Raw genomic sequence first — 24090 nt, 5'->3', positions numbered from 1 at the left:
TCAACTGTTTTACATACCTTGATAAAAGCATTTCTTCCAAGTCCTAAAAATTTTCCTTCGGGCTTTTCCTATGTTCGTAACGCCAAGAAAATGTTCCAGCAAGAGGTACGTTTTACGGAAGTCGCCAAGACAGTCATTTTGTGTGATGAGTTTTGTTGTCCAACTGCGTGATACAGTTCAAAGGAACCTTGATAAAATTTTGAGTTACGCAGAACTTCGCAAGCAAAACCCCTATAGCGATTTGAACTGTTCTTTGTCACCCCCAGTTGAGATGACACCCCAGGGTGATTTGTTTTTCAATTTGCATCTTTTCTCAGATGGTGTAAATATTAAGAAGTCGACATTGCGAAAAGAACTTTGGCCCATCTGGATCCAAATTGCCGACCTGCCACCTCGTCAGAGAATGTCAAGAAGTAGTATTATTTTAGCAGCTCTTTTTGTTGGTAATGTAACCCCTAACTGGAATGAATTGATTCCGCATATAAAGAGTGAATTGCTATCAAGTATTGAACTAAAACATAATAAAAAGTCGTTCCGAGCTTTCTTCAAAGTTAAACTACTTGTTTCCGATTTGGGTGCAAAATGTCACATGTTGAATATGTTCAAGTTCAACGGTTTCTACGGCTGTCATTTTTGCACCGCAGAAGGAAAAACAATAGGATAAACCCACTCCTATTACCCCTATGGGCAACCAGGACAGATCCGAGAGCGTGATGTTAACGATTGTTTTGTGGAATTTGCTCAATCGCTACCTGTTACTAAACTAGTCAACGTTGACGGTGTTAAGTGGAAAAGTGCCTTCGCTGATTTGATTGAAGGTTTATCGATAACGGCACCCATTGACTACATGCACTGCGTTCTTTTGGGTGTGTTTCCCGAGGTCCTGAAATTATGCTATAAAGCTCTGCCACAAGACGAGAAAATTAAAGTTAATATTGTCATTTCTCAATTATCTTGTCCGCGGGAGTTGATTGCCTACCCGCGAAAAATCCGCTCTCTTGATGAAATGGCCCAATTTAAGGCCAACGAAAACTTTAATAGGCTCTTTTATATAAGCCCGCTCGTTTTTCGGCGTCGAATTCCAGAAAAACTTTGTAATCATCTGTTGAATTTGTCTTTTGGTGTGCGTCTTTTGTTAGAGTCAAGCTGTGATTCTTTTACCTTTGATGCACAACTGTTTCTTGATACATTTTGTGAAGAAATAGTCACTGTTCATGGGGGAAACGAACGCATCGAGACTATAAAAGTTCACTGCCTACGTCACTTCGTTAACCAAGTGAGACGATTTGGCCCACTTTACTGTTATTCCGCCATGAGCTTTGAAGCCGCAAATAGAGTTTTTGGCGAAGTTTTTTTTGGAGCACACTCAGAATGTGAAATTATTTGTCGACGAGTTTTGATGAGACAAAAACTAACAAACATTGAGACGCAGGATCCGCATCTGAAGTATCTCATTTCAAAAATAAATTCAGATTTCGACAACAACAATGATGCTTGTATGTCGGATGAGTTTGTGGAGACGAATGCAGTAAAAATCGGAAGAATGTTTTATCCAGAAGCCGAGTTTTTTAACCGTCATCTGATCAATGGTGTCTACTTCGACTCTCCTTGTAATAAACGGTCAAAAATTGGAAATTGTTTTGTTTTATTTGTAAGAGACAACGTGGAATTCTACGGACATATTCTGTACATCATCAAAATAAGCGGTCCACCCTACTTTGGTGAAGTTTAAGCGAACGTTAATTTTTTTGAAATTGTGGGAGAGATTGGGCCAGTGAAAGGTTTTTCTTCCGCGTACGTTCAACTGATCACGAGAAGATCGTTGCCCTGCCACTTTTAAAGAAAATTTTCTTGATTACAGACTTCGCCAAAAACAAAGATCTTTCACAAACGGAAAAATTTATTGTAAAACTTTGCTCATCTTTTGAACATTCGTAAAAATTCCTGCGTAAAAATTCAATTAAAAACCTCAAGCTCTTAATAACCTCTAAAGCTTATTCTTTCCTATTCTAGCCCCCCCCCCCAGCTTAGTCCCCCCAGCTTATTCTTTCCTATTTTAGCCCCCCCCCCCCCCCAGCTTAGTGGTCAGGTAACCCCCCATCTTAGTCCCCCCCAAGCTTATTCTTTCCTATTCTACCCCCCCCCCAGCTTAGTCCCCCCCAAGCTTATTCTTTCCTATTTTAGCCCCCCCAGCTTAGTGGTCAGGTAAACCCCCCCCCATCATGGTAGTTATTTCATTTAATTTGATCTATTTATTTCAGGCGTTCACCTCCCGATGTTGGAAGTTATTCTCTGCGACCTTCCGTTCACGTTACTGAACCTACATGAGCATTATTCACACCAGCCATCCTGCCGGACATTGATGTCGGGAGAAGAGTTTAGAGGTCGGAGACGAAGGTCGGAGGAGCCGCAATTCAAGGAGCCGCAATTCAAGGAGCCGCAATTCAAGGAGCCGCAATTCAAGGAGCCGCAATTCAAGGAGCCGCAATTCAAATGGCCGCAGTTCAAATTAATCAAATGCTTGAGACAAAAACAATAACTCAAAAGCATAGTTATAATCATAGTTTCAGAGCCTGTTAATTGAATTCTTACGCAGAACAAGTTCTGCAATCTGATAAAAATTCATTTATATTGAAAACGAATGTATTTTTAATTACGATCAAAACAGATAGCGAGAGAGAGAGAGAGAGCGAGAGAGAGAGAGAGAGAGAGAGAGAGACGCGAGATAATTGGCTCTTGAGCAAATAGAAGCGCGAAAGCGCGGGTAATTATGTACGCTATGCGCATATCGAAACCAGGCGGCATTTTAATATGCCCATAACCAGGGCAGACAGAATTTGTTTATGCCCAGACCTCAAACCGAATTAACAAATTCATGTTCAGACGAAAGTCAGTTGATGACTCATCTTGTCTTACTAAAATCATACTAAACAGTGAAATCTCGGACCTGAACATAGTAATGGCCCGCCTAAAAACCATTATGATTTTTTTTCTGGTCCAGTACTGAATCTCTCTGGCGATGCGCTCCGGGCAGTGACATTTTTGAAATTTCAATAGCATTTTAGCGGTGAAATTACGAAGATGCGCCTCATTCAACGCAAATTTATGCTAGGCGTTTGCGCAGAAAAGAAATTTTTCGCCACTTATCTTATATGTACAATCAAAAATTCACTGAACAGGGATTTGAAGAAGAAATCGAATTCATTGATTATTAAAAGCATGCAAGCTAACTGAAAATAATGATGGAGCAGCGAATGAGGAGAACGCAAATAACCTTCAAAAGTATTAACTGATTTGCTTTAACCAAGCTATAATTTTGTTCGACTAACCGAAAGAAAGCAAAAACTTGTTCATATTTCGAGAGTATTAGTTTGAGCGAATTCAGATCACTAATTAAGTTAGGGTTATCAATTAATTTTGATATGAATTAAAAATGTTGGTCATTGTAGCCGATGAACTCCCAGGGGCAATTATACTTTGGAAATTGTTTCCTTTCGCTATAACTTAAATCCGAATTTTGTTTTGGCCTCAGGCGAGACCGCATTGTTATCTTGCAAAGTTCTTGACTAATTCGGCCAAAATCGTTATCTTGCTCACTCTTACGAGACAAACACTTATCTTGTAATAAAAAACGCATCCTACATCTGACTATTAAAAATAGTAACTTTAGTTAGTCAATCAGAAAGCGTTCATGTTCTATTTGACAAAAAATAATAAATTTTCTTAAAGTTTGATATTCTTTAGTCTTTTAGTGTGTACAATTAGACGTTTAATCAAAATTTTGAAAAAAAAACTAAAAGTCAAAATCTAACAAGGAGGCTGCAGCAATCGCACATAAAGTTCCGACTCCAAGCAAACGTGTTTGTGACTTAATTGTCCACCAAACAAGGAAGAGATAGAAAGCTTTCAAAAAATCACTCATTGTTCGAAAACAATTGGTATATCCATTTTAATAATCACTTTAAGCCCAAACCGCTATATAAATTAAACGAAAACATATTATAAAGCTTATGATACCTGCCATTATGAAGAGTAAGAGACAAGACAGATAACAAAATCAAATAAATACAATGAGCATTAGTTACGACCAGAAATCATTGTCTATCTTTTTTTAAAATTAATGAAAAAGACAAAATAGAATCAGATAAAAATTGAAATCAACCGAATGGCATGTATTTCAACAGGAAAGAAATAGAACATGTTTATACTGAGAATAATTAACAATTACACAAAAAACAGACAGGGGCAGAATTCGAAATTGCGTTTACACTTTTTGAGAACAATTAAATTCAAAGTCACGAAAGCAAATAGCTATCAACTCAAAATCGTTTAACGGCTTCACTTACACCTCCATACAAAACCATTGAGACGTGCAATAACCAGAATGTCACACGATTACAAAAAATTTAAAACAAGCGAAAATCAAATTGTCAATTCAATTTTGCGAGCAAATGGTGTGGAAGCCGGTAAAATCACAGTTTTTTCAGTAGAAATATCAAATATAATCAATTGCGCCTTTTTCAACTGTACATAAGATCTGCTACATGTCATTAATTTGATGCTTGGGCAAGACAGCAAAAGAGAACCTCAAAAATTGGAGGAAATAAAAATGGAAAGTCGTAGTATCAACGCCAAAAACCATTATTTCAATTAATAAACAGCTACGGACGCACTAAATAATCCAACTGAATGTGACCACACTCTTTGCTGAGACTAGGCTAAGCGGAGTCAGAAGTAAGACTGAATGTGGTAAATCTCAAAAAATTTATTATTCTTCAAAACATTGTTCTTAAAAACGTAGGACAGAATAACTGTGATTTCAAATAAAAAACGGTATTTGGATTAAATTTTTACTGCTTTGGAAGCCAATTGGACATGTAAGCGAGACTAAGTCAAAAGACTACATAATAACTGCGAATACAGGTAGATCTAAAAAATGCAAAAAAGGAAATTTTTCTAAATATATAGCGCGCCATTACAATTCAATTAACTTCTGAACTCTAAAATTCCATAACTTGAGTAAAACTGGTCCAGTTCTTGTTGATACTCAATTTTGAATCAAAAAGGTTCCAATGGTTACCGAAATAGCTAATTTGACGAAAAAGTTGCTAAATCAAAAAAAGGAATTTTGTTACCTATCGAGTTAAAATTTATGTATCAACTGAAAGCATTAGTAAAATTTAATAATAGTTTCTTCAATACCGAATAAACTATTTGATTATTAAAATTAGTCAAAAGGCAAAGAACATAACATGCTAACAAAACCCCAGATTTCTTTAAAATTTTAAGAAAAAAAATTGTCGGAGCCATAAAACCATGAGCGTCGCAAATAAGACAATTTTTATTTATTGGACCCTAATTGAAAAAATGGGACCTGTTATTAATTGATGTCCTAATGAAAATGGATTTTCTATAATTGTGTTTACAAAATTGCAAAAAAACCGACTCAGGTTACGATCCGAATCCCTTTTCGTTGAAAAATCAACGATGGACCAAAACTAACGTTGCTTTCGTTTCCCGGCTATTAAAAACCGCAGTTGATCTAAAAGATAGCGTAATATTTTTTTTGGCAAACCAAAATAATAATAAATCAAAATTTTGTCAGGGGTTTTTATGTCTAAAATACAAGTCAGATTGGCCGAAGTTGGCCAGATAGGCAGAATTGATGCCATTTTTTGGGGAAAAAAAATCTGCTGAACTTTTAGATATTTAGCTGTAAATAGAGGCAAAACAGTTGGTTCCTACATACACCAGCTTATTTTTATCTTGATTTGTAAAACCAATGAAGCTATCGAATAATCAAATTATCCAATTTTTTGCGAAAATTGGTCAATTTTAAATTGCGAAAAGTGTGAACAAAACAACTGAAGTTAGGCTAACGTTCACAAATTTTATAACCTTCGTAACTCATCGGATAAAGCGAAATGCAAAAAATCTTTTATATTTGAAATTCGCTTGACAAGCTTTCCAATAATACTTTTCAGAACAACCTGTACAATGCACATCTTGATCGGCAAAAATTGACTGAACAAAAAATTGACTTTTGTTCAGTTATTTCGCATTTTTTCAAAACATATGGTTGTCTTGCAAGATCTTGAAGGAAAACTATGTGCAGTCAACTTGGGATAGGAATAGTTTTCAATAATTATCATACAGATGCTTTTTTGGGTACTGGTAACAAAAATTCTTCTTTTTTTCATTTTTTTTCTAAAAACTAATCTTTTTAAAAGGCAGAGTTTGAGTATTGTTTATTTTATATTTTGTATGGATCAGATCGCCCCTATCGAAAAAACTTCAGCTCACCCTAGTTTGTACGTCGAGGTTAAGAGTTCGACAGTGAAAAGACCGTTGACGAACGAAATCGGCTTATGAACAGACTTTGAGTCTTTTAGCCGACATTGATGCTTGTCGTCCAGCATGGGTCGACCAAAAAGATAATTGTCGAGCATAACGTGACAGAGAAAATTGCCCATAGCCTGGCCTAACAGGCTGAAAGTGAAAAACGTTTCTACAGAAAGCTAGGCCAGACCGAAAGTTTGTCCAGACTTGGACCTCTGATGGCCTCACCACTCTTAAACTTTTTTTTCTTAACCATTATTGTCTTGGGTGGTTTGTGTGTCACATCAATTAAAAACGATGATGTATGAAAAAAATATGATAAATATTTATAAAACCGCTCAGCATCTCTTCAAATCACAAAGTATTGTTACGTGATTGCAGAATATGTGTTGCACAATGGGAAAGTGAAAGTTGGTCCCTACCAGTTCCGAACATTCCCAGCAGACGAGAGTGGCTTCCTTCCCACAATAGCGGTGTTCGGTGACATGGGCGTGGAGAACCACGTGTCACTCGACAAACTCATCCAGGACAGAGAAAAAGGTTCTGAAAAATATTTAGTTGTGCCAATATTACTCTTGCATATTTGGTTGAGAGCAATTGCTGAAAGTTTACGGGGAGAGGGGAGTGGAACAGAAACAAACGTTCATTTGACATTATCCGCTGAAGCACACTCAAACATATGTTTGGCTCCGATGCCTTAAAGAGTTTTTTGTTATATTAAAGATGACATATTGCTCAAACAACTCCAGCTGACAGATTCTTGTTGTTGGAATCAGAGAGAGATTAACAGATGTAATTTTGGAATTTTGAAATTACACAGAATCATCAATGGTAGATTTGACATCTACTAAATCCTTCAAATGGATTCTATGATTTCTACAAGCCCTGTTATTCTTTTTTGCAAATGAGTTTGTAACAACATTTTTACATGTTTTTCCCAAAATATGAGCTGAATAACTAAGTAATATTTATAGAATCTACATGTGCCCACTCAATTTGTTTCAATGAAAAAGTGAAAAGTGTTTAAATGTTCTGATTGTTCTCCGGTAACAATACTAACAGTGGGCATATTAGAAGCAACCGTAACAACGAGGCTCACTATCGTGTTTTTTCTCATAATGTTCTGACCGTTCTCATCCACATTTTCGACTCTAGTGTCTCTCAAATGCAAAGATTCAGAAGTGTAAAGGCGAGAACTTTAAAAATTTACACAGAGTGAAGAAAAATTAGTGTATAAGTAAAATAAAATGTTACAACCTCAAACCACTAAATGAGTGAAGAAAAGCCGCCTCAGAAGATAAAAAGACCAACCGTCAAAAAAATGTGAGATGAAACAAACAGCTAAATAATCAAAGAAAAAACCAGAAAACATTAATAAAATCAAAAAACTCAATTTCTTTTTTAAAAACACCTAGCAACAAAGTGAAAACATCATCAAATGAAAACTACACAGCAAAAGTTCACTTGTTCGCCAAAAAGCAGATATGAGTTTTCCTCATTGGGACTAGGTAAAAAAGCTGACAAAAAGGGGCAAAGCTCAAAAGCCAATTGAATTTTCGAAACCTGTTAATTTCAAAAGTTGAGACATCCATTATATTTGAATTTTAAAAACAGCAGATATACTCAAATATAAGTGCTTAAGAAGCAAATGGAGCCTTTCATTGGTGATATTAAGTCATGAGACAACAAAATGACAACAAATACTGTCATAACTCAAACATTTTAGGCAAACCTTATATTGGAGTCATTCAAAATCATGAGCTATTAACAGAAAAAAATTATATATGTTCAGTTGGGTCTGATTGAGACATCAGTGAAAAGTTTTACTAGAGAGACAACAAAAGGAACCACTAAAATTGTCAGTATCAAGAACTCTTTTTTTCAAATGTTTCTATGAAAACACACGGTAACTAAGTCGATAACACGGAAACACGTTGATGAGACTGGGTTACTAAATGACAAAAAAGGAAGGAAGAACACCAATTGTAAAAAACAATCTTATATTTTCAAAAACAAATGAGATCAAAGTCATTAAAACCATTAGTTATAAAATCAGAGCTTTGAATAGTTCATTAACCGATCAAAAACTACAAATACAGCTTGCTATATATCAGAATAATTGTACAACATCAAAACAGCGGCAAAAAACAAGCAGTAAATTTTTAATGAAAAAATGTAGATGAAACTAAAGAAGCCACGAAAACATAAGCCATGCTTTCAAAACTTATGTATGTTTGATTTAGCTAATTTTCTACATATCATTTCCAATATAATCCGACTCTGTTGTGATACTGCCTCATGAGTTGCCAAAGAAATTATATATATGAAGAAATGTCTAATTTTCAAAAAAAATATGACAACTTGTACCATCAAATTCAATGAAATCTAAAACTGCCAATTGAGTGCACTAAATACAATCATTTACAACTCAACAGGAAACAAATGCGACTTATCGTTAGAAAAAAATCTGCCCGAAAAAATGGCGAAGTTATTAAAAGCACACCAACTGTTCACTAAAAACATGAAATTTGTTTTTAGTTAAGCTTCTTTCCAACGCCAGAAGAACTTGTCGTTATAGTGGTTATGTGACTTCAAAAATCACTTACACGACCAAATACACAAAAACCACAAAACTTTACAGAAAATTTGTAACTTCGATGTCATAAAACGGCTAGTTAAAAACAGCTGAACAGGTTATTTTTAGTGAACGGAGATGAGACATGGAATTATTGAGATCGAGCTACAAATAAGTTTTTCATTTTATTTTGAAGAGCTGTTTTTGTAGTCTCAACTAATAAGTCCCGCAAATACCTGCAAAAGTCAACAAGGTAGAAACAGTTTTTACAAATACTGTCAAAGGTTTTTCAATTTGGTACTCTCAAACGATTATATATTATGCCGCCGATGCCTAAGACTGCCGTTGGCAAAACTGTTGGCATCCTTATGTCATAAAATTAAAAACTTACCAAAAGTATTTTATGGTCGTTTATTGATCGCTGGTGGGTTGTAATTAAACACTCGAAGACTTGAAAGACTTGAAAGACTTTGTGAATATTCTGCTGCAATCAAGAAAAACAGATGATTGGGGTCGTTACAAAAACATCTTTGTACATAACATAGTCAGCGGGCATGTTTCTTTCTCGACAAAAAAAATTCTGTTTTAAGTTGCGTTAATAGTGATTTTAAAGACGAGGCCGATAGCGACTGAAAAAATAAGGCCGAGAAAGGAAAGCAGCATTCTAAGTATTTAATTTTAGAGCGTGTGTTCAATATTGATATATTTTGGATAATATTATTGGACGGTTGAAACAGTTTTTATTTTCTAAGGTACCAAAATCGTGTGAGTCCCTAAATTGACATTTTTTGAGCTACTTTAAAACTACCCTGCAAAACTATCCCAAAAACTTTGAGAGTAGCGGGATATGGAGATTATTAGGGGCATTTTTCACAATTTATCTCCCAATTATATACCACCAAAAAACGTAAGAAAGTGGAAAATTTTGGTTTGAATGTGGGTACTGGGGGATGTCCAAAAATCAAGTCAATATCAGTACTAGGAAAGTCTAAATACAAGTCTTGTTTCGTTTTCCAGTACTGAGCAAGTATATTTAAGAGTCATACAAGCCTTACATGTCTTGGCCAAGATTTGGATAACACTTGCAAGGTGATTCCCGAGTCAAAACCAACTCTTAAACATTTTCGATCCATGATTTACGTTCCATGATGTCGAGGTTAGTTTTCATCTTGCTCGAAAACTGAAAACAACCCGGGATGACCACCATAAATGTTGCTTGGAAACCATAAGTAAGACATGTATGGTTGTATGGCTTCTTTGATACCATACATAAGACCATACAAAAACTTAAAGGTGATCTCAAATGACGTCTTTTGGACCACGTAGTACAACAAATGTATCGTAGTTGCCATTGGCCTTCAACAAAAAAAATTTTTTTCTATGGTGTCTTGGATACCATATCCAAGACCATAGACTTTTATGGCCCATCCAAGATCATAAAACTTTTTTTGTGCACCATCTTTTTTTGACACAAAAATGATTTTAACAACGTCCTATGCGGGTTTCAGACGATAAAAATGAGATTTTAAAATTACTCGTGAAAAAGGTTTTATGGTGTCATGGATACCATATCCAAGACCATAGACTTTTATGGCCCATCCAAGATCATAAAACTTTTTTTGTGCACCATCTTTTTTTGACACAAAAATGATTTTAACAACGTCCTATGCGGCTTTCAGACGATAAAAAAGGAGATTTAAAAATTACTCGGGAAAAAAATTTATGGTGTCTTGGATACCATATCCAAGACCATAGACTTTTATGGCCCATCCAAGATCATAAAACTTATTTAGATTCCTGAGACATGGGAGAAAATCCCCTAATATCTATATATATATATATATATATATATATATATGTATATATATATATATATATATATATATATATATATATATATATATATATACATCTCCCCATATATAAGTTACATCGATAACCCATCAACAAAAGTCGTATGGAATAAAAAATACCACAAAACGACAAAATTTTTGAAAAAAACCGTAGTTTCATTGACATAAAATTCAATTGCTTTCAACAAAAGCCATCAAATACGCTACATAATGTCCCAATGTGACGACAAAAATGTTTGTCACTCCAAAATCATCGGTAAGACAATACAACAAGTCGTTGACTATGAAAACAACATCAAATACAGGCAAAAACTAAAAATTCAGTGGAAAAGTGCGAGAGAAAACAATCGAAGCCAATTAAAACATAAGTTTTTTCCTGAAAATTTTTTTCACGATCCATTGAACAACATCTATGAGCCAATAGGAATTACCCAAATTAGGATAATGCAATAAGATTTCAAAAGGAACCAAATTTACGAAAAAAATATCAAAAATTCAAAATTAAATTTTGATCGAAGTCAAAAAACAATAGTTAGAAGTTGAAACCGTTAAATATTTTAATTTTTGTTGAAAAAGAAAAAAAGGGTTTGGTAATTACTGAGACTGACTTACAGTTCACGAAAATAATTTAAAGATCGATTAATGTTCAAAAAAATTACAGCAAAAAATTATTTTTGAAGACTGAACCGCCATTAAACTCAATAGCTTTCAACGGAAGTCAATGAATACGCACAGTTACGCCACAATGTGGGTAAAAACAAGTTTTTCGTGCATAGATAATCAATAGCACATCACAATATGTGTTATGGCTATGAAAAAAAAAACAACAAAAACAGGCAAAAACTAAAAATTCTGTAGAAAATTGCGAGAAGAAAGTGTTGAAGCCATTTAATCAATACGTGTATCACTGAAAACTTTAGCTATGATCCATTGAACTTGTTCTCTAAACCAACGGGAGCCATTAATTTTAGTATAACAGAATAAAATTTCAAAAGCAACAAAATGATGGTCTATTTTAGCGAAATTTGGTACCTTCTATTTGGTACCTTCTCTCAACAAATTGATTTCTTTCAACACTTTGGCTTCTTTGGTAATCACTATCAGGTTTTAATTAAAAGCTCTAAACAGACCCTTTGAGTCATCTGAAAACCTTTTTTCAAATGATTAACCACTCAGTCTTGCGTGGTTTTTAAGATGATTATCTTTTACGAAATAACAAAAGCAATACCATTTTTCAGATATTGTGCCATTTTTTTGGCAATTTTCCTTTCATTTCTCTAATCAGCTATGCATTCAGAATTAGCCGAGCTCTTCTTAAACCTTGTTTAATCTGCTCTTGCTTTTCAGCATGTTATTTTGATGCAAGTCAAAACTTTCCGTTTTTTTTTGTTTTTGTAGTTGGAGTGTTTAAACCTCAATGATATGTCCTTCACCCTAATTAATTTTCGTTTTTGCCATCATGCTCTTGTTCATGAAGCCAGTTTTACTAGGAATCATAGTAAATTCAACAATTTTTTATGTCTGACAATTTCAACAAATTTCTGTGTATGTTTGTGTGTGTGTTGTTTTTTTTGTCAAAACTACTCAAAACATCATAGCCCCCATGGTGAGGTGGGAATCTTTTTTCACCTCCCCATAAAGGTTTTCCGTGATCCAAAACGTCAAAATGCACCAGAATCACAACCACAAATACGCCGGAAAATCTTTTTCACGTTGTTTTACGTCAGTTCCCGAGATTCTGGGCTTCGCTTTTAGCCCAAAAAATGGAGTACAAAACAGTATTTTGTTAATATCTGCTAAAGTACCGGACAAAAATAAACGGAAGTAGTCGCATTTTGTTAGCACTAAACCGTTCTTGCTTGCCGCGTTTGATTGGTTTCTCAAATCCTCCTAATCAATAAGTTATTAATGTTTATATTTGAAAAAAAGTCGAATTTTTGGGCTATCTTGATAGACTCAACTTTTGGTACAACAAAGCACGCGAATTGCCCAACAAATGATAGTGTTTTGGAATCCTCAGTTAAAGGGGAGTTTCCTCATATATTTATTGCATAGTAGTCTATGGAATTGAGGTAGTCCAATTTGGCTCGGAAACAGGTCAAATCCCTTTTTTTTGGTCAATTAGCAATTTTGTTACGAGCTGATTGTTTCAGGATTAAAAATTTCTTTCAATTTATTTTGATCTTGTACTTCAATCACAGCCTTCAGAGAAAAGAAAACCAGGTAAACAAGGATATTTGCAACAGATATCCAAGCACAATTTGCATTTGCGGAGGAAAAACCTTGTTTTATCACATCGAGAAATGAACTTAAGTTTGTACTTTTTCCAATTTCTCATTCAATTTTTGATCAAAACGAGTGATTTTTGGCATCATCAGTTGCTGTTAGGACGTTCATCTCGGGAATGGCTAGTCACAGTCCTGAAGATATTCTTTAGACCAATTATTCAATTTTGAATGCGGAAAAACATTTTTTTTTTAAATTTTGTGACTGTGTGTTCTTTTGTGCAATTGAACATGATTTTTGGCGTGCGTTTTGTCTTTTCTAGACATTGTTTAAGTTTTTGAAGCTATTTGTATCAAATAATGGGGTTAATTCAACAATTTATCTTTTTTCACGATCTCATCAAAATTATGTGGATGTTGTTTTATGTCAAAACACCCAAAACATCATAACCTTCATGGTGAGGTGGGAAATTTTTTCCCACCTCACCATGAAGGTTTGCCGTGAACTAGAACGTGGAATTGGACCAGAATTACACCCACAAATACGCCGGGAACGCTGTTTCACGTTGTTTTACGTCGGTTCCGGAGATCTTGGGCTTCGATTTTAGCCCACAAAATGGGGTACAGAACAGAATTTTGTTAATATCTCCTAAAGTACAGGACCAAATTAAACGGAAGTAGTCGCATTTTGTTAGCACTGAAATCTTCTTGCTTGCATTATTTGGTTGGTTTCCCAAATCGGCCTAATCAAAAAGTTATTAATGTTCAAAGTTGAAATAGTTCGAATTTTCGGGCTATTCTGGGTGACCCAAATTTCGGTACAACAAAACATGCGATTTACCCGACAAGTGCTAGTGTTTTAGAATCCTCAGTTAGTGGGGCGTATCCCTATATATATTTTAATGGTGTTTTATGTAGTTCTGACGTTGAACTTTGGCTCTGAACAGCGGTCACCTTGCTTTATTGAGCATTTGGCAGGGTACATTCTTTTTGCTATAACCTCTTCTAGAGTGCACCGATTGGGCTCATTTTTTAATATGATGCATATCTCAAGCAGTGCTACAAACTGTATTAAGGGCATTGTTTTTGTTCCGCCATTTCAGAGAAATTGGCCAGTAAACTTGCCCTCGGTTTTAGCCCCAGAAGCGGTTGACACCATCCGGTTGACACCATTGACACCTTGAATCTTTGAACTATGTTACAAATGTTAGTGTTTTAGAATCCCCAGTTTGTGGGTAGTCTCCCCACATATATTTTGTATGGAGTTTTCCGTAGTTCGAGTGGTCAATTTTAGGGATACGTGACCCGTACTTGTACTATTTGGTCATTTGGTACGGTACCCTATTTTTGCTATAACTCCTTGAAGAGTGCACCGATTGGGCTCATTTTTTAATATGATGCGTATCTCAAGCAGTGCTACAGTTGGTAGTAAGGGCGTTTGTTTTCGTTCAGCCGTTTTCGAGAAATTGGCCGGGACACATACCCCCATTTTTACCAATTCGTGTCCGGTACATTTTGGGTATGTACATGTGAGACCAACAAAAAAGACGAATTTAGCCCCGAGTATTAGTTCCTTAGACCCCACAGATAATGAGGATTATATATATATATATATTAGGACTCCCCATATATATTTTATAGGGCGTTTTCCGTAGTTTAGGTGGTCAATTTTTGGTCTGCAAGTCACCTCTCCTCGTTTCTGACGAGATTGGTACGGTACCTTAACTTTGCAATATCTCCTCGAAAAATGGACCGATGTGGTTGATCTTTTGACATAAAGCGTATCTTAAGGAGTACTGTTGTTGGTCCCAGTTGGGTTGTCTTTTGTTCAGCCAGTTTTGAAATATTGACTGTTAAAGATACCACCATTTTGACCTGCTGAACTGACCCTGTGACTTGGGGATTGACTTGGGGATTGACAGGGACGTGTCACAGAGGACGTGTCACAGAGGACGTGTCACCAGTTACAGAGGACAATGTTTAAACTCATTATGTAAAATTTTTTTGGTTTATATTTATATAATACTATTATTCTAAGGGAGGGCCTCGGGCCCGCATGAGGTGCACACCCCCCCTGCCCCGTTGAGACGCCGGTTTGTCGGTTTCCCCCCCGCTGGTTTTTGTGCACCTCATGTTGGGTATGTAATTGGTGGGAACAAGTTTTCCGGGCGTCTGGTTGATCTGGTCGATACCCATTCGGTCTGTTCGTATTTCAATCGGAAATTTCGACTTATTCGCTTATTCTTTTTTCAAAAATATAGAATTTTTATCGGATCAAGGAGTTGTCCAAATGGAACCAAACTCGGTATGGAGTATCCCATGTGTACCTAAAGAGTAAAACAAAAAGAATTTTTGGTATAGCTTGCCGAGGAAATAAGTTAGTATTTCATACGGAAATTTGCTATTATTTCAAATAATTAATTTTCAAATATAGTATTTTTCATCGGGACAAGGAGTTGTTCAAAGTGAACCAAATTCATATACCAGACTACCAGTACTATTAAAGTTGTAATGCAAAAAGATTGGTACGCCTAACTTTCCTAGAAAAAAAGTTCGTATTTCAATCGGAAATTTCGACTTATTCGCTTATTATTCCGTATTATATTTTCAAAAAAATAGTGAAATTTTATTGGACAAGGAGTTGTTCAAAGTGAACCAAATTGATATACCAGACTACCAGTACTATTTAGGTTGTAATGCAGAAGGAATGGTGCGCCTAACTTTCCTAGAAAAAAGTTCGTATTTCAATCGGAAATTTCGACTTATTCGCTTATTCTTTTTTCAAAAATATAGAATTTTTATCGGATCAAAAAGTTGTCCAAATCGAACCAAACTTGGTATGGAGTATCCCATGTGTACCTAAAGAGTAAAACAAAAAGAATTTTTGGTATAGTTTGCTTAGGAAAAAAGTTAGTATTTCATACGGAAATTTGCTATTATTTCAAATAATCAATTTTCAAATATAGTATTTTTCATCGGGACAAGGAGTTGTTCAAAGTGAACCAAATTGATATACCAGACTACCATCACTATTAAGGTTGTAATGCAAAAAGAATGGTCCGCCTAACTTTCCTAGAAAAAAGTTCGTATATCAATCGGAAATTTCGACTTATTCGCTTATTATTCCGTATTATATTTTCAAAAAAATAGTGAAATTTTATCGGACAAGGAGTTGTTCAAAGTGAACCAAATTGATATACCAGACTACCAGTACTATTTAAGTTGTAATGCAGAAGGAATGGTCCGCCTAACTTTCCTAGAAAAAAGTTCGTATTTCAATCGGAAATTTCGACTTATTCGCTTATTCTATTTTCAAAAATATAGAATGTTTATTGGATCAAGGAGTTGTCCAAATCGAACCAAACTCGGTATGGAGTATCCCATGTGTACCTAAAGTGTAAAAGGAAAAGAATTTTTGGTATAGCTTGCCCAGAAAAAAAGTTCGTATTTCAATCTGAAATATCGACTTATTCGCTTATTATTCCGTATTATATTTTCAAAAAAATAGTGAAATTTTATCGGACAAGGAGTTGTTCAAAGTGAACCAAATTGATATACCAGACTACCAGTACTATTTAGGTTGTAATGCAAAAGGAATGGTCCGCCTAACTTTCCTAGAAAAAAAGTTCGTACTTCAATCGGAAATATCGACTTATTCGCTTATTCTATTTTCAAAAAAAAGTGAAATTTTATCGGACAAAGAGTTGTTCAAAGTGAACCAAATTGTTATCCCAGACTACCAGTAGTATGTAGGTTGTAATGCAAAAGGAATGGTTTGCCTAACTGCCCTACAAAAAAAGTAGATAACTCACACGGAAATTTCGACTTTTTCGCTGACTTTATTTTCAAAAATAGTTAAATTTTATCGGGTCAAGGAGTTGTTCAAATCAAACCAAACTCGGTATCAAGTATCCCATGGGTAACTAGATTGTAAAACAGAAAGAATTTTTGCTATAGCTTGCGTAGAAAAAGAGTTAGATTTTCGTACGTTAATTTCCGATTAATTCGAATAATTAATTTTAAGTAATTTTAAAATTTTGTGTGTGAATTTATTGTTGGTTTTTTTCAGCTTAAGTTATGAGCTCTTCTTTCCTGTCATCTTACAAAATTCCAAAGAGGAATCCAGGAGATTGCAAGGAGGAAGTCCATCCAGTCAAAAAGGTAAAAAAAAATTTAAAAATTATTCAAAAATTGAGACGGGTGCCTCAATGCCAACGGGTAAAAGTTCGGGAAACAACCAGATTTTCCTGTTGGCATTGGTTGAGGGCTTTTGTAATTTTTGACTATAATTAAAAAAGAATGATCGGACTAACGTTCCTAGAAAAAAAGTTAGCTTTTCAATGTGAAAGATCGACTTATTCGATTATTCTATTTTCAAAAATATAGAAATTTCATCGGGTCAAGGAGTTGTTCAAAGTGAACCAAATCGATATCCCAGACTACCAGTGACCTTTAAATTGTAATACAAGAAGATTGGTCGGCCTAACATTCATACAAAAAAGTTAGTAATTTATACGGAAATATCCACTTTTTCGCTTATTGAATTTTCAAAAATAGTCGACTTTTATCGGATCTTAGAGTTGCCTAAAGCGAACCAAACTGATATCCCAGACTACCAGTACTATGTAGGTTGTAATGCAAAAAGAATGGTCTGCCTAACGTTCCCTGAAAAAAAGTTCGTTTTTCAATCGGAAATATTGACTTATTCGCTTATTCTACTTTCAAAAATATAGAAATTTCATTGGGTCAAGGAGTTGTTCAAAGTGAACCAAATCGATATCCCAGACTACCAGTGACATTTAAGTTGTAATACAAAAAGAATGGTCGGCCTAACATTGAAACAAAAAAAGTTAGTAATTTATACGGAAATATACACTTTTTCGCTTATTGAATTTTCAAAAATAGTCGACTTTTATCGGATCTTAGAAAAGCCTAAAGCGAACCAAACTGATATCCCAGACTGCCAGTACTATGTAGGTTGTAATGCAAAGAGAATGGTCTGCCTAACGTTCCCTGAAAAAAAGTTCGTTTTTCAATCCGAAATATTGACTTATTCGCCTATTCTATTTTGAAAAAAAAAATATAGAAATTTCATTGGGTCAAGGAGTTGTTCAAAGTGAACCAAATTGATATCCCAGACTACCAGTACTATGTAGGTTGTAATGCAAAAAGAATGGTTCGCCTAACGTTCCTAGAAAAAAGTTCGTATTTCAATCGGAAATATCGACTTTTTCGCTCATTCTATTTTCAAAACTATAGAAATTTCATTGGGTCAAGGAGTTGTTCAAAATGAAACAAACTTGGTATGGAGTATCTCATGTGTGTCTAGACTTTAAAACAGAAAGAATCTTTGCTATAACTTGCGTAGAAAAAAGTTAGATTTTCGTACGTTAACTTCCGATTAATTCGAATAATTATTTTAAATAATTTTTAAAAATAGGTGTTTTTCATTGGGTCAAGGAGTTGTTCAAAGCGAACCAAATTGATATACCAGACTACCAGTACTATTTAGGTTGTAAAGCAAAAAGAATGGTTCGCCTAACGTTCCTAGATAAAAAGTTCGTGTTTCAATCGGAAATATCGACTTTTTCGCTCATTCTATTTTCAAAACTATAGAAATTTCATTGGGTCAAGGAGTTGTTCAAAGTGAAACAAACTTGGTATGGAGTATCCGCAGGGTATGTAAAGTGTAAAACAGAAAGAATTTTTGCTATAGCTTGCGTAGAAAAAAGTTCGATTTTCGTACGTTAATTTCCGGTTAATTCGAATAATTAATTTTAAAAAATTTTCAAAAATAGGTGTTTTTCATTGGGTCAAGGAGTTTTTCAAAGCGAACCAAATTGATATACCAGACTACCAGTACTATTTAGGTTGTAAAGCAAAAAGAATGGTTCGCCTAACGTTCCTAGAAAAAAAGTTCTTATTTCAATCGGAAATTTCGACTTATTCGCTTATTCTATTTTCAAAAATATAGAATTTTTATCGGATCAAGGAGTTGTCCAAATTGAACCAAACTTGGTATGGAGTATCCCATGTGTACCTAAAGTGTAAAACGAAAAACATTTTTGGTATAGCTTGCCTAGAAAAAAAGTTCTTATTTCAATCGGAAATATCGATTTTTTCGCTCATTCTATTTTCAAAACTATAGAAATTTCATTGGGTCAAGGAGATGTTCAAAGTGAAACAAACTTGGTATGGAGTATCTCATGTGTGTCTAGACTTTCAAACAAAAAGAATTTTTGCTATAACTTGCGTAGAAAAAAGTTAGATTTTCGTACGTTAACTTCCGATTAATTCGAATAATTATTTTAAATAATTTTTAAAAATAGGTGTTTTTCATTGGGTCAAGGAGTTGTTCAAAGCGAACCAAATTGATATACCAGACTACCAGAACTATTTAGGTTGTAAAGCAAAAAGAATGGTTCGCCTAACGTTCCTAGATAAAAAGTTCGTGTTTCAATCGGAAATATCGACTTTTTCGCTCATTCTATTTTCAAAACTATAGAAATTTCATTGGGTCAAGGAGTTGTTCAAAGTGAAACAAACTTGGTATGGAGTATCCGCAGGGTATGTAAAGTGTAAAACAGAAAGAATTTTTGCTATAGCTTGCGTAGAAAAAAGTTCGATTTTCGTACGTTAATTTCCGGTTAATTCGAATAATTAATTTTAAATAATTTTCAAAAATAGGTGTTTTTCATTGGGTCAAGGAGTTGTTCAAAGCGAACCAAATTGATATACCAGACTACCAGTACTATTTAGGTTGTAAAGCAAAAAGAATGGTTCGCCTAACGTTCCTAGAAAAAAAGTTCGTATTTCAATCGGAAATTTCGACTTATTCGCTTATTCTATTTTCAAAAATATAGAATTTTTATCGGATCAAGGAGTTGTCCAAATCGAACCAAACTTGGTATGGAGTATCCCATGTGTACCTAAAGTGTAAAACAAAAAGCATTTTTGGTATAGCTTGCCTAGAAAAAAAGTTCGTATTTCAATCGGAAATATCGACTTATTCGCTTATTATTCCGTATTATATTTTCAAAAAATAGTGAAATTTTATCGGACAAGGAGTTGTTCAAAGCAAACCAAATTGATATACCAGACTACCAGTACTATTTAGGTTGTAAAGCAAAAAGGATGGTTTGTCTAACCTTTCAAAAAAAATTTTCGTTTTTCAATCGGAAATCTCGACTTATTCGCTTATTCAATTTTCAAAAAATAGTGAAATTTTATCGGACAAGGAGTTGTTCAAAGTGAACCAAATTGATATCCCAGACTACCAGTACTATGTAGGTTGTAATGCAAAAAAAAATGGTCCGCCTAACGTTCACAGAAAAAAAGTTCGTATTTCAATCGGAAATCTCTACTTACTCGCTTATTCTATTTTCAAAAAATAGTGAAATTTTATCGGACAAGGAGTTGTTCAAAGTGAACCAAATTGATATCCCAGACTACCAGTACTATGTAGATTGTAATGCAAAAAGAATGGTCTGCCTAATGTTCCTAGAAAAAAAGTTCGTATTTCAATCGGAAATCTCGACTTATTCGCTTATTCTATTTTCAAAAAATAGTGAAATTTTATCGGACAAGGAGTTGTTCAAAGTGAACCAAATTCATATCCCAGACTGCCAGTACTATGTAGGTTGTAATGCAACAAGAACGGTCTGCCTAATGTTCCTAGAAAAAAGTTCGTATTTCAATCGGAAATCTCGACTTATTCGCTCATTCTATTTTCAAAAAATAGTGAAATTTTATCGGACAAGGAGTTGTTCAAAGTGAACCAAATTGATATCCCAGACTACCAGTACTATGTAGGTTGTAATGCAAAAAGAATGGTCTGCCTAATGTTCCTAGAAAAAAGTTCGTATTTCAATCGGAAATCTCGACTTATTCGCTTATTCTATTTTCAAAAAATAGTGAAATTTTATTGAACCAAGGAGTTGTTCAAAGTGAACCAAATTGATATCCCAGACTACCAGTACTATGTAGGTTGTAATGCAAAAGGAGTGGTTTGCCTAACTGCCCTACAAAAAAAGGAGATATCTCACACGGAAATTTCGAGTTTTTCGCTGACTTTATTTTAAAAAATAGTTAAATTTTATCGGGTCAAGGAACTGTCCAAATCGAACCAAATTGATATACCAGACTACCAATACTATGTAGGTTGTAATGCAAAAAAATGGTCCGCCTAACTTTCCTAGAAAAAAAGTTCGTTTTTCAATCGGAAATCTCGACTTATTCGCTTATTAATCCGTATTCTATTTTTAAAAAATAGTGTAATTTTATGGTGTCAAGGAGTTGTTCAAAGTGAACCAAATTGATATCCCAGACTACCAGTACTATTTAGGTTGTAATGCAAAAGGAATGGTTTGCCTAACTGCCCTACAAAAAAAGTAGATAACTCACACGGAAAATTCGACCTTTTCGCTGACTTTTTTTTAAAAAATAGTCAAATTTTATCGGGTCAAGGAGTTGTCCAAATTCAACCAAATTGATATACCAGACTACCAGTACTATTTAGGTTGTAATGTAAAAAGATTGGTTTGCCTAACGTACCGAGAAAAAAAGTTCGTTTTTCAATCGGAAATATTGACTTATTCGCTTATTCTATTTTCAAAAATATAGAAATTTCGTCGGGTCAAGGAATTGTTCAAATCAAACCAAACTCGGTATGGAGTTTTCCCTGACTAGCACTTATATGTAAGTTGTTTTACAGGAACGTGCTCAGATGGACAAAGAAAACAAAAAGCCCTCAAAGAAAGAAAAACGAAAAAACTTATTCAGGAATCCAATTTCTTTTCGTTTCTCAGGATTCAAACCCACTGAGAACGGTTCTTTTGGCCCGGCAAAGGCAGAATTGAAAGCTGCCTACCCTTGGATTCAAAATGATTCCTTTCTTGGGCTAAGAAAAGACTCGAACAAGCTACACGGTTGGGTCAATTTTTTGAATCCCAAGGATTGCTCAACTTTTCCTCTGATGGAGAAAAACCCAATACAGGGGATCAAACCCGAGAAAATGGGAGAAATGCGTGAAGCAGAGTTTGCGACAAGTCTGAAAAACCCACCCTTTAAGCCTCTCCCGAGGAAGCAACCAGAGTTCAAGAATTTTTCAGAAAATGTGCAAGATTTTGATTATAAATGTTTTTAACATTTTCGGTAAAAAATTGTTCGTACCCAACAGGTTTTTGTACTGTTTTTCTCTTTCTATGATTACCCTCTGTTCAGTAAATTTTACGTTTGTAATAAAAAAGTAGTTTTCCGATTAACATTTATAGGAAAAAAGCTCGTATTTCAATCGGAAATATCGACTTATTCGCTTATTCTATTTTAAAAACTATAAAAATTTTATCGGATCAAGGAGTTGTTCAAGGTGAACCAAATCGATATCCCAGAATACCAGTGACATTTAGGTTGTAATACATAAAGAATGGTCGGCCTGACATTCATACAAAAAAAGTTAGTAAGTTATATGGAAATATCCACTTTTTCGCTTATTGAATTTCCAAAAATAGTAGACTTTTATCGGATCATAGAGTTTCTTAAAGCAAACCAAACTGATATCCCAGACTACCAGTACTATGTAGGTTGTAATGCAAAAAGAATGGTCTGCCTAACGTTCCCTGAAAAAAAGTTCGTTTTTCAATCGGAAATATTGACTTATTCGCTTATTCTATTTTCAAAAATATAGAAATTTCATTGGGTCAAGGAGTTGTTCAAAGTGAACCAAATTGATATCCCAGACTACCAGTACTTTGTAGGTTGTAATGCAAAAAGAATGGTTTGCCTAACTGCCCTACAAAAAAAGTAGATAACTCACACAGAAATTTCGACTTTTTCGCTGACTTTATTTTGAAAAACAGTCAAATTTTATCGGGTCAAGGAGTTGTCGAAATCGAACCAAACTGATATCCCAGACTACCAGTACTATGTAGGTTGTAATGCAAAAAGAATGGTCTGCCTAACGTTCCCTGAAAAAAAGTTCTTTTTTCAATCGGAAATATTGACTTATTCGCTTATTCTATTTTCAAAAATATAGAAATTTCATTGGGTCAAGGAGTTGTTCAAAGTGAATCAAATTGATATCCCAGACTACCAGTACTATGTAGGTTGTAATGCAAAAAGAATGGTTCGCCTAACGTTCCTAGAAAAAAAAGCTCGTTTTTCAATCGGAAATCTCGACTTATTCGCTTATTATTCCGTATTCTATTTTTAAAAAATAGTGTAATTTTATGGTGTCAAGGAGTTGTTGAAAGTGAACCAAATTGATATCCCAGACTACAAGTACTATTTAAATTGTAATCCAAAAGGAATGGTCCGCCTAACTTTCCTAGAAAAAAAGTTCTTATCTCAATCGGAAATATCGACTTATTCGCTTATTCTATTTTCAAAAATATAGAAATTTTATCGGATCAAGGAGTTGTTTAAAGTGAACCAAATTGATATCCCAGACTACCAGTACTATGTAGGTTGTAATGCAAAAAGAATGGTTCACCTAACGTTCCTAGAAAAAAGTTCGTATTTCAATCGGAAATATCGATTTTTTCGCTCATTCTATTTTCAAAACTATAGAAATTTCATTGGGTCAAGGAGTTGTTCAAAGTGAAACAAACTTGGTATGGAGTATCTCATGTGTGTCTAGACTTTGAAACAAAAAGAATTTTTGCTATAACTAGCGTAGAAAAAAAGTTCGATATTCGTACGTTAATTTCCGATTAATTCGAATAATTAATTTTAAATAATTTTTAAAAATAGGTCTTTTTCATTGGGTCAAGGAATTGTTCAAATCCAACCAAATTTGGTATGAATGATCACCCATATAGATAGAGTGTAAAACAAAAAGAATTTTTGGTATAGCTTGCCTAGCAAAAAAATTAGTATTTCATACGGAAATTTGCTATTATTTCAAATAATTAATTTTCAAATATAGTATTTTTCATCGGGACAAGGAGCTGTTCAAAGTGAACCAAATTGATATACCAGACTACCAGTACTATTTAGGTTGTAATGCAAAAGGAATGGTCCGCCTAACTTTCCTAGAAAAAAGTTCGTATTTCAATCGGAAATTTCGACTTATTCGCTTATTCTATTTTCAAAAATATAG

The 24090-nt window shown here is 34.5% G+C and overlaps 1 protein-coding gene across 3 annotated transcripts in view; it reads left to right on the top strand.

Moving 5' to 3' along the window:
- LOC142341756 (acid phosphatase type 7-like) overlaps positions 1 to 24090 on the top strand; it is a 324947-nt gene that overhangs the window by 211736 nt on the left and 89121 nt on the right. The window contains exon 3 of one of the 3 annotated variants that reach the window (XM_075392948.1): positions 6721 to 6879. The exons of the other annotated variants lie outside the window; for them this stretch is intronic. Coding sequence (XP_075249063.1) covers positions 6721 to 6879 — 159 coding nt within the window. The remainder of the gene's footprint in view (positions 1 to 6720; positions 6880 to 24090) is intronic. 3 annotated transcript variants of the gene reach the window in all.

This window comes from Convolutriloba macropyga, chromosome 6, assembly GCF_964194025.1.
Source record: "Convolutriloba macropyga chromosome 6, txConMacr16.3, whole genome shotgun sequence".
Classification (NCBI taxonomy): domain Eukaryota; kingdom Metazoa; phylum Xenacoelomorpha; order Acoela; family Convolutidae; genus Convolutriloba; species Convolutriloba macropyga.
This window is presented reverse-complemented; position numbering and strand designations above follow the sequence as displayed.